We start from the raw sequence: 12615 nt of genomic DNA on the forward strand, positions 1-12615 counted from the left end.
ATTTTACTTGCCAACAGGTACAAGCGAGAGATAACGATGATGGAGATTTTGCCAAGATCACTTATTCCATTTACCATGTGTCGAACAATGGCCAGAGCAAGTTTCGAGTAGAGAAAGAGACGGGGGCCGTAGAAGTGGTAGAAAAGGTGACGGCTGGAGAGCAATACAGTATTACTATCCAAGCAACGGATTCAGGAGGAAGGTTAGTCAATAATTACTGTTTGTTTATAAATATTCAAAATTTCGGAAAAAAAGTCTATAAAGTACCTTACAGTATTTTTTTTTTTAACCCAGTAGATGGTCGAATCCAATCCACGTAGGTGAAACCATAACGAGCAAGCGCACTTATAATGATTGCATTACATTTCTGTGTATGTGTGTTAAACAGTGTTGTTATGAACTTCTCAATGCTTCTGCCTTTCCTTGTTACTTGTTGCCAGCTTGGAAAGTTTTAGGTTCTAATCCCATTGATAAGGGACCCAAGGAAATTATTGAAGCATTTTTAAGATAAGTTATTACTCAATCTCACGGAGAGATACTTCTTTTTTTATTCCCCAAACATACCTCCGCTCTCATCCAGATCAACATAACCCAGCTCTCAATGTTTAATAAGCGAGTGCAACTCAAACCAAAAAATCTCCCCAGTAATTAGAAGGAAACCAAACCAACACACCAACGGCCATTCCAGCGTCGACTTGCACAATTCTAATACTACATGTTTTTAAAGTTATTTTATTATTTTTTAAATATTTTTTGTACTGTGAATAAAAATTGTACCGCTGGTTGATTACCAGCGGTACAAGCGATCTCGAGAGCAGAGATGAGCAGTGTGCTTCTCTCTGCGTAGCTAGGCAGCGAACCAGACTGTCCCTTCCAACTTGCAGTTGTGCATGCAGGTCAATGCATGCACAACACTCTAGATGCGTTGCTTATGAGATCAGGCCCATTGCAACGGAAAATTTATTTGATATTATATGCATTCGGGAACCTTATGTCTCTAACCACTTTTATGGGCAATCTTCCAAAGTTATGGGATATCCCATGACTACAAGAATCATTCAGTCCTCTGCAACAGATCCTAAATCTGCCATCATCATATTCAACAACAAGCTGGATTTCACTGTTATCTCTGGCTTGTGTAATCAAAATTCCACCTGTATTTTAGTTTCTACATCAACTTTCTCGTTCTCCTTACTTACTGTCACTATATTGTCCACCATCAGCAGATATTAATTTATCACAAAGATATCTAGAACAGGTGTTTGCTACTTTAAATCCCACATTAGTAATTACAACTGATTCTAACTCAAAATCTTTCTTATGGTTCAGCAGTGTCTCAACCATAAGAAAGATTATCGAGGAATTTTTATTCACCTACAATTTAAATCTGCACAACTTACCCAACCAACCGCACACCTTCTCAAACGTCGACGGAGAATCAAACATTGATTTAACCATTTCAACGTCCGCCATGTCCTCGAGGATCTCCGATTGGACCATACATACTGACTATACCAACAGTGACCGCCGAGCAATCACTTTTAAGGTATCTCTCTTTTCATATACTACAGGTTCCCCTCCTTCTCTTCCTCCAAAAGATCTTAGAATATTTTTTATCAAAACCATCAAATGGCATTTATTTATATCTTCAATTCGCCAGGATTTTAATGTTGACACTCGCCGGTCTTTGAACCGGTTCAATGCCTCAGAATATGCATTCTATGTACAGGCTGCCTTACTTCGTGCTACAGAACGCTCCGCTAAGAAGAAAATTAGCAAGCATACTACAGTTCCATGGTGGACAGCTGAACTTTCTACCCTGCGCAAAAAAAGTACACAAAGCACGCAGACTTTAAACGGAGAAGGTCCTGGCCTGAACCAGAAGTCACCAGACTAAAAAATATCTATAAAGGCCAGCGGAAAGAATACGTAAATACAATTGCAAAACAAAAACTTGCCTCTTGGCAACACTTAGTTCACTCCACTGGAAATTCTGGTCCCTGGGGTCTATTATATAAAATTAGCAAAAACAAGTTTCTCTCATGAAGTGTACAACACTGTAGTGAACAACCATACAGAAACTACTAACTGGAATGACTCAGTTAACGTCATCCTGGACGATATCACCACAGAAACTCCAGAACAAATATCTATTAGGAATAGCAACTCAACCTACCACTCCTCATATGAAACGGATCTCTTCACTCTTCCCGAGCTAAAGCTGACCTTAAGCAAAATAAATATCCATAAATGTCCAGGTTTAGATCTTGTGGAAAATGCTGTAATTATCAAATTTGCCGAAATCTTTCCAGAAATATTTCTATGTACAACAAATGTCTTACTGAGGGGATATTTCCTGATCTCTGGAAGGTAGCTTTGATCAAAATTATTCACAAGTCGGACAAAAATAAATCTGGTCCCAAAGCATACAGACCCATCTCTCTTCTGGCAAACCTTGGCAAACTATTTGAAAGATTGTCAGCACCCAGAGTAACAGGTCTTTTTAGTTAACCAAATATCAGCTTCGAGGACTAAATATGAAATGGCCATATTCGTTGACTTCGAGGGAGCTTTCGATTCCCTCTGGTGGGAGAGCGCTCTCAATTGTCTTACCAAAGCCAAGTGCTCTCAGCAACTATTCCAAGTTATTAGAAGCTACTTCCAAAATGGACTCATCCAAGTAATCTCGAAACAGCAGTCTCTCTCAAGGACCATCTCAAGAGAATGCCCCCAGGGATCAGTTCTGGAACCCCTCTTCTGGAAGATAGTTTTGGACAGCTGCTGGCTCATGCAAAAACCTGACAATATCTCTGCCTATGCCGATGATTTGGTTCTTCTAATTCCAGGTTGATCGCGTCTTCAACTAGAACAATCAGCCAATATAACTCTTTCTGTGCTAATCAAGTGGTGAAGTATACGTATACATAAATTGCGAATATCTGCCACAAAAACAAAACTGATGGTTTTTAACGGCAAGTTAGATTACAGAAGACCTCCTAATATAAAGATAGACGGAAAGCAAATTCCTTTTTTCCTGAATTAAAACATCTTGGCGTAATTTTAGATGACAGGTTAACCTTCTCCTCTCATATTAATCACCTCGCCTTGAAGATTAAGAAGTTAACTGCAACAATTATCCGCATTTACAAATCGGACCGGGGACTAAATAAGAAGACTCTCTTACTATATTATACAGCAGTATTCGTACCAATAGCAACATATGTTTCGGGAGTCTGGCAACATAATCAACGGATTATGTTGCTTGCCATGCTCCGGGCCTGCAGGACAGTGTCCTCTGCTGCTCTGCAGGTCCTTGCTGGAGTCTTACCACTAGACCTGCATGTAATCTTCAAATGACTATGCTATCGTCTAAAGCAGGGAGTTCCCGGCGAGATTCTCGGCATCTCATGCAACTTAACTGCTAACATCAAAGACGAGAATCTGGAATGAACTTAACTTATCATTGTGTGGCAATCACGATGGGATTCCAGTATTACTGGTCAAGTCACCCGCTCTTTTGTTCCCGCAGTTACCTTCCCTCTCAACAACCCGCCAGTGGTTTTCTCCCAGCACAACATTGTATATACTTACTGGGCACGGCTACATCAACTCCAAACTATTTCAAATTGGCTTGTCTGACACCAATCTCTGCTCGTGTGGTGTTGAGGAATTCTGGACGCACATTCTGTATCGCTGCAGCCTGTACCACGATGACATATCTACAATACAAGCTGCTGTCAGCAACTTCTCTGAAGGAAATAAAGTGGCACTGACTGAAAATTCTTCATCGTTCTCAGCTCTACAACAATTCTGCGATGCTGTTTTCACCAAAAGAAAGCAACTCTTCTCAAGTCTTCTCAAAAACAAGGAACCAACCCAACACCTGCAATGTCTATCGATATCTCTTAAAACTGATATCACCTGCCATCTACTGTTTTTTTTTTTTTTTTTTTTGCTGGTACCCCAGTTTGGACAGCGGTGGTTACTGGATTAGCTAGCACCCACTGGTATAGCACTACCTACATGGGTGCGGTTTTCGTTTTCCCTAGGACAGAAAAAGACTGCTGTCTTGTGGTTCCTGTGATACTTCTGAGTAGCTGCGTGATGTGATCTGCAGTGTGAACATGTTACATGTTCATTACACTTATGGCATTGTAATTAACATGACTACGTATATCATTGTATATAATATGTATGTATGTACATAGCGGATTTGCCAGTTTCTGGCTAGGAGCCGCTTGTTGTTTTTGTAAAAAAATTGTAAAATAATAATTTTACAAAAGCTTGCCTATGTAGCATCAGCCAGAAAAAAAAAAAAAAAAAAAAAAAACATTTCACACATCCATTCCCTCTAAACGTTTGTCCAGTTCCTCCTTGAATTTATTTAAGCTATCAACTTCCACAACGACAGACAGAAGTTTGTTCCAACAATCAACTACCCGCTGGCTAAAGGCAAATTTCCGCACATCTATTCTGTAATTGTCTTTCCTCGATTTCAATTTATGTCCCCTCAGGTTCGTAATCTGGGCAAGAGGAACAATCCCATTAGAACAGAACTGAGCCTGCTCAACCCATTGAAGGCGTTATACACATCAATCAGATCACCTCGCAGGTACCTAGTCTCCAGACGCTGCAATTTGCAGAACTTAAGCCTTTCTTGGTAAGGCCATCCCTTCGTTCCCCTCACCAATCTTGTTGCCCTTCTCTGTACTCGCTCAAGCAACTCTACATCCTTCCAAAATGAGGCCTCCAGACCTGTACGCGGTACTCAAGGCGTCGCCTGTCCATTGCCTTATACAATGGGCTAATCACCTTCTTTTCCCTACTAGAAAAATTTCTGTATATCATTGACAATACCCCATGACCTGCTCTGGCAGCCTCTTTGCACTGCTCAGAAAATTTCACATCTGACTATACAATTACTCCAAGGTCCTTTTCGTTTTCTACCACCCCAAGTGAAGTACCACACAGTTGGTACGTTTCTCTGGGGTTATTTCTACCCATATGCAGTACTTTGCATTTGTCAAAGTTAAAAACTTAAGTTGCCAACTCTCAGCCCATCTGTCCAAATTTTCTAGATTCCGTTGCAGTAGCACACTGCCATTACTGTCATTAACAACTCTGCCAACCTTTGTATCATCTGCAAATTTCGAAATTAAGCCTGATATACCTTCATCAATATCAATGATAAATATACAAAAAACCGTGGGCCCAACATCGAACCCTGGGTGACTCCACTAATAACATTAGTCCACGAAGAGCAGCATCCATTGGTTACCACTCTCTGTCTTCTCCCACTCCATCACCCTTTTATTCATTGTAACAACTTACCCTTAATACGATACTACTCCAATTTGTACAGTAGTCTTCCATGCGCAACAGTGTCAAAAGCTTTCTTGAAATCCAAGTATATGATATCAAAATTGTTTTTTGTATCTAGTTCCTATGCAACCTCACCATAGTATCCAATCAAATTTGTCAGATCCATGCCTTTTTTTTATGTTGAACTTCAACAATTTCTCCTCCACTTTGCTCTCAGTTATTACAAAATCATGAAGCACCGTGTTACAGTTTCCTAAACTTCTGGGATTTTCCTTCCTTAATAACTCCTCATGTGTCAATGTAGATGCAAAATACTCATTCAGATTATCAGCCATCTGAGCAGGATTTTGAGCATTCGAACCATCGATATCAAGTGTACCAATCCAATTCCACCCCTTCCTTCTAGATTTTATAACTAAAGACGTCCTTGCTGTTTTTCTTAACATCGTTTGCCAAAGATTTCTTGTAATCTGCCTTTGCTTGCCTAACTTCTTTTGCAACTTGATTACAGAGTAGTTTATGTCTATCATAGGCTTCTGTGTCGCCTGATAATTTATATGCATCCCATACATTTTTCTTCTCGCCCACGAGTCTCATTAGTTCATCTGGCCTACATTTAGGCCTAAATCTCGAACAGTATTTCTTAGTCAGTATGAAAAGCCTACTAGCTGCCACGATTACTTCCTTGAATGCTTACCATTTAGAATTTGCTGCTGTAACATTATAAGTTGTCCCCATTGAATAGAATTTAGAAACTGTCTGAGACCACTGTAGTCGCCTTTTCTGAAAGAAATGCTTCGTTTGCAGTCAGAAAAGGCGAAGAGTACATAAAGAATAAGTTGTGTAGAGTTTTCCTACATCCTTCCTCGTGCACTCCATGTTTTGATGAAACCAATTTCAAGTAGTCGTTTATAGCTATCATTTGTTCTCTGAAATGATCCACGAAGGAATCGCCTTATACCGAATATTTTAAACCAGTGTTAGAATCAAAATAGAAATTATTACACTGTGCAGTGATAAGAAGGCCTGATAAGTAACTTCACTAAATAAGCCTTATCATCGAATGATAAAGTTTACTTGGTGTAGTTAAAAATGACGTTCCTGATGAGACAAAAGTGAACAGTTCGAATGCTGTCAATGGTCGGAGACTTTTGGCAGGGTTGTTACCCCGAGATGTAGTTAACAAGATTTCGTTTACTGACTCAGTGGTTTGGGCGAGGCTCGCATTCTGAGTGATAGGAGTTAGCATTTTAAGGTCGTCAGCATCATAGTTTAGATGTTGGTTGTTCATCACAGGAATGCCATTAATGGTGATAAACAGTAGTTCCCACCTTTGGGGGGGGGGTAACCTGAAGCAGCCACTTCTCACTCCTATACTCCACCTGAGGTTTAGAGTTGGATTATCCGATTCTGAAGGAGCGAATATAAAATTCAAAATGTTCCCACTGATATAGTTCGATTCCAGAAGATAGAAAACTGGCACCTGAACTGCAAAGGCAGCTTTTATATCCAACTAAAGTAGCTAACAGGGGAAAAGATCCGTTCCAATAGCTTTTGTGGCATTTTGCTTTCGCTGTATAAGTTTAGGGGTATTGTTTCTCCTTAACAAATGTAAAGATTTAACGGCTCTGTTTCTCCATATCAGACTCCAGTGCAGCTCAGATGTTACCCCTTCCACTAAGAAAACATGGGTGTTTGGCCTAACACATTCTTATCTATGCATTTCCTTGTCATAAAATATTTCCACGATAAAAATAAAACCAGCCAAATATATACTACATTCTATGAAACAACCAATACACGTGTTCCTCTTTTTGACAAACTGAACGTACTCATTCAGTAATCCAAAAGGAAGTAATCACAGTTTTAATATTAAGAATTATGTTCTTTAATTGCATTAAATAGAGTGTAGTTTTAATATTACATTGAACTTCTTTTAAATTATTGTTCCCAACTAATAACACATTTTTCCCCTAAGGTTCGGCCAAAGTATACTCGATGTGATCGTCATTCCTGGGCCAAACACAGGCGGCCCTGTGTTCTCTAAAGAAAAGTATGACGTACAAGTGAGCGAAGGTGCTGCAATCAATTCTGTTGTCACAACTCTTGTGGTTAGTATCATTACGCTAATAAAATAGCATATCGGAATGCTATTGTATTATAATACCGGCAGTGTTAGTATTTGTGGTATGTTAAATGCTGCAGCAATGGAAAGTTTTGTTTATTGAACTAGTTTACTCTGATTTAAAGGATCATGAACTAACTTTCACATTACTTAGCGGTTTATTGAGCGTGTTGAATTAAACCATTTAGAGATCATCATCTTTAACAATTGTATTTAAAATTAATGAACTGCGATTCAAAATAATCCAGAAGTCTTTTATTTTAGGCAGAAGATCCAGAGAAAGATCAAGTACGCTACTCGATAGAGGAAGGTAATATCAATCAGGATTTCGCCATCGATGAGAAAAGGTAAATGGAAACATTTATCAGGCATGATCTGAGTAAAAGAATGTTTTTATTATTTACATGCAAGAGACTGCTTTCACTACTGATTGCTGGTGTTTTCGCCTTTTTAGTAGTTAAGTCCCTTTACTTGTCAAAAATTTAACTTCCATCTGAGAACCCTTTTGTAATTTATTATGGTACGTAAATATTCCGTAATAGCCTTCGAAAATTCCTAAAGTTTCTGCCTGCTATTGATTTTTTGAACTACAATTTGAGTTGGCAACAAAAAAAAAGGATAAGTGACTTAAATACAAGAGTTGAAAAGATTTTAAACTATACAGCAGCATTTAATTGCTTCTTTAACCTTTATTTTCCGATTTTGATACCGATTTAGCTTAAATTTTATTTTGAATGTGTTTGCCAATTTATCGTCCAATATTTCGTGTCTGAAACGTGCCAGAGTTAAAACTTTTGATTTCGCTATAGATAACAATGAACTCGGCCTTAGGAGCAGCTTGATAAGCCTTTCGATCGTTGGAGGAAACAGAAATCGTCTAGTGTTGTTTTTGTTTTCCTATTGTGTAAGCGGTTCCAGCGCAAATGTGTATGTGTCATGATATGTTAATATGTCATTTAGCCCAGGTGGGCAGAAACTGTTACCACCCGGTTTTCTTTCCTGCTACGTGGAGGCTCTGTCCCCTGCACAGAGAAACAAAGTCAATAATAGAAAATAAAGTAAAAATATTGAAAAGAAAAAGAATAGTTCAGACAGAATAGTTCAGCGTAGAATGCTGGCAGTTAACAAAAAAAAAAAAAAAAAATCGCATCTAATTTCAAGACGTGAAAGAATCAATTAATCATTTCACACAATTACATTAATTGTCATTAAATTAAATTGTCGATTCCATTAATTCTCAAGGCATTCTTCATGCTGATCTAACAATTTTTCCAAGCCAATTTACGAGCTAATTATTTTTTCCTCAGGGAACCTCCAATTCTTCCTAAAGGTACAAAACCTACTACATTTGTGGTAGATGCAGACGTGTACACTAACTCAAAATATAAAGAAAAGATACTAAAATGCTGTCCACCTCTGCATCATTCTATCTCCTTTCATTCTATCTCTTTCGCTCCATCATTCTATCTCCTTTACTTGACTGTGTATATATCTTGAACAATGAGATTATTAAAAAAAAATTATAATAAAACTTCGTTATACAGTCAAATTGCATTATGAAAGCTCCTCTGGCATTAAAACCCTCAGGAGTAGCACAATAATGTAATCAATGGATGGAGAATACTCTTGTACGAATCCTGTCAATTCTCACTTTATTTCCCTTGAATGATAGGCTGCATTATCCTTATTAGCAATCTAAATTCGTAAAGTTATTCCTCTTGATGATCGTGATATACAAGGCACTTATATGAATGTGAAATGGGCATTGGAATGATATGATAGTATTATATTACACTGCCCTACAACGTTTGGTTTGTTGAATGCATCATTCAAATACTTTGTTAATGAAAGAGGCGTGACCTGTTAAAAAGAGCGTAATCTGAAAATTTGGTATAAACCGCAATTTTTTACGTTGTTAACTGATATGTTCAACACAGTTTTTAAGTCATACATGTAAATATATAATTTTTTCGCCATTTTTTCCTTATTCCCACATAACTAACTCCGCCAGATTTAACAGACGCTGCCAAATTCTTTTCCTTACCTGCCTACATCAGCAATTACATCTAACAGAAGTTATATCCATCCATAAAAAGTTTATCTATCTCAATCTGCCCGCAACGAAGCTGATAAGGTAGGCCACAAAGCCGCGTAAAAGTCTCCTGGAAGACTATCCATCAGTAGCTGCAAGGTAGCAGCAGTTGAAACCATTCTGCATGCAAGTGTCACAGTTGACAACATGACTAATCTGTACTCGGTTTACAAATTTCTTTTCTAACCACTCCGGCCAGGAATCAGTTCAGTATGCAATAATAGACAGAAGGATATAATCATTAATTTTAGGTTTAGACCCTTTCAATTATCCTCGTAATTTTTAACATATACTGTACTTACGAATTTCTCGAACTTATCAGTATCGTAGGTCAAGTTATGTTATCATCCAATAATATTCCAAGATGATCACTAGATGTTTAGTGGTCACACTGAAGACAACTCACTTTCCAACAAAATTCTATCGAAGGTTCTAGAAGTCCACCAACCACCAATATGCCTAAGATTAAAATATTTTGGATTGTTCCTAAACTTAAACTTGGAGCTCCTCCTCATTCCTTTTCCAGTCGAAATCGCGTTTGTTGCGAAGTCATGTTGCGTTTGTCGCAGAAAGTTCTATTCCAAAACAATAGTTAAACAATATTTCACAAAGCTAGAAGACGCATACATACCTTTCCCAAAACTGAAAGCAACGCAACTGAATGATCCGACCAGATTTAACAGTAGCTGCCAAATTCTTTTTAAAATCATTCAAAACTTTGAAGGCCTTAAACACCTTAAGGTTTTTAATAATTTAAGGTTTATTATAAGTGCTTAAGCACTTATAAAAGTGCTAACAAGGTCAGTATAAGACTATGCCATCTTTTAACAACTTCATCGTCTATCTAATCATGGCGGGACATTTGTTTTTTATTATTATTTTTTTGTTTTATGTACAATAAAATCCACGTCCTCCAGCTCAAAGAACAGTTTTTAATAAAGTTCTCATATTCTATATACGTGACCATCAACAACTGGTGTTCATGATTAATCATACCAATAATATTATCTAGGATTCAAATTACTGACGATTCTCACTCTGTAGTTTTTTCCATCATCATGAAGTATTGAAGATTTGAATTTTTCAGGTACAACAATCTATTCATTGTTATTCGATATACCGCATCCATGGATTTTCATTGCCACTTATCCTAACTATTCATTTCAACAATTTGTTTTACTAGATGCAATAGACACTATGTATTCAACTTGTCCTGAGATATCATTGCCGAAAGTCCCCGGTTTCTTCAGGCTGGCTGAGTCAATGGACGGCTTCGCTGATACCTTCTATTCGTGTGAGGCTGATATCTTAATGTAGAAATTCTACTGAAGACCATTCTGGATCAAAGTAGTTTTCATCTCACTGAAGCACAAGAGACGTCATATGAAAGCTTTTGTACTCCGTTTGTAACCGGCATATCCACTCCATTGATTACATATCTACCTCCCAATTTACAGTTATCATACAGAAACGATATAGCCATTCCGCAAGCTTAACCTCACTCTCGACCATTTTTACATTAAAGACATAACTCTTTATATAGTAAAGCATATATATCTTAATAACCTCTACAGTCTCTCCACAGGAACAGGCGTAATTCGGCCATAACAGCCATTACCCCCCCCCCCTCTCCAAGAAAAAAAAAAAAAAAACTCCAGCAACAGATGCACTTTTATGCGGGGACAATCTTCTAATTTCACGCATTGATTCAGTACGTTGGGCATAAACTCTCGGAATATTTTTGAAATAGGACATTTAGACTGGACACATTGAGCCTCATTTTTCTCTTTAGCCTTGCATTTTGCCCCAACAGATTTGAGGCCTCTGAGGATAACTCTTATACAAGTGCTCTAACTCAGCACAATGTCCACCAATTGATTATCACTTATAACATGTGCGGGTCATGCATCCATAACTCAAGCATTTAAAGCATCGATAAAAACTCTAAATATGATCCATAACTAATAAAAATTCGCCTCTTCATAAACAGGAATGACTTTACACGCATTGAAACTCTTTGATCTATCTCATCCCGGCTGGCTTAATTTCCTTCACATCTCTTATAGTTATTTAAGCAATTAGTCTTATATCACCATATAGTCAAACAATCTTATTTAATTTTACGGGTTGGAGATATTTTAGATTATAATCTCAAATCTTCCCAACCTCCACTCCCTCATCTGGGGTCGATCTAGCAACTACCTCGTTATATAATGCCCTTCCTTTTCCAGCCTTCCCAGATGATTCTTTCAAGTTTGAAGTTGATGAAAACTTTCATTTTCAGCTCCCATATCAAGATATTCATTTTCTAAAACTTCAAGAATGTTATTAAATTAACGACTTGCCAAGTCTATTAGATTCTTAAAAAAAACTTTTCAGGTCCCTTCAGAAAACTCCTTTATCTCTAACCTTAATACCTTTTAAATCTGGCAATGAAGACTCTGAAGAAAATATTCTCTGGTTAGACCAAAGTTTCTCCAGTTTCACGCACCATCCCTGCCATCACGTTCAGGACTCACCCACACAACAGCTTTCTCATCATCGTAATCTTTTTTTCTTCTTCGTTGGTTTTGTCTTGTGTGGAATTATTCCAAAGCCTTAGAATTATTCAAGCCAGCTTCCATGCTGTGTTACAAGGACTATCTATCCTTTTCGCAGTGAACCACTGGGAGCTTTTGACCTTATCATGGGACACTTTTCTAAATATTCCATTTTTCAACAGATTTGGAAAGGTAGTCCAGCCAGGGGCACCTGTTTATCGTAAGTGCTGAATGGTTCAAGGGTTGGAATTTTAAAATATTTAATAATTCATTATAGTACTATTTTTAAAATGAATTCTAAATCAATTATTATGAAAGCCTCTTTTTTATATAAAATTGCCATCTCCTGGATAATCATTTTTTATAATTCATGAGCATTAATTTTTATTAAGTCAATGGTGCATTTCTGAATTTGGCTATAGGTGTCAAAATACATAGTTACACTTGTTTTTTCAAGATAAAGGGACTTGCTTCTGAATTTAGTATGTCTTAGTTCTCGTAAGTATTCTTACTTCTAGTGTTTTATTCAGTCTTAA

The 12615-nt window shown here is 37.6% G+C and overlaps 1 protein-coding gene across 1 annotated transcript in view; it reads left to right on the top strand.

Moving 5' to 3' along the window:
• Positions 1-12615, top strand: part of Cad99C (cadherin 99C) — a 318171-nt gene that overhangs the window by 229455 nt on the left and 76101 nt on the right. The window contains exons 15-17 of the mRNA XM_090378857.1: positions 18-202; positions 7301-7433; positions 7712-7794. Of these exons, the coding sequence (XP_090234983.1) occupies positions 18-202; positions 7301-7433; positions 7712-7794 (401 nt within the window). The remainder of the gene's footprint in view (positions 1-17; positions 203-7300; positions 7434-7711; positions 7795-12615) is intronic.

This window comes from Mastigoproctus giganteus, chromosome 8, assembly GCF_048544385.1.
Source record: "Mastigoproctus giganteus isolate SK-2022 chromosome 8, ASM4854438v1, whole genome shotgun sequence".
NCBI lineage: Eukaryota > Metazoa > Arthropoda > Arachnida > Uropygi > Thelyphonidae > Mastigoproctus > Mastigoproctus giganteus.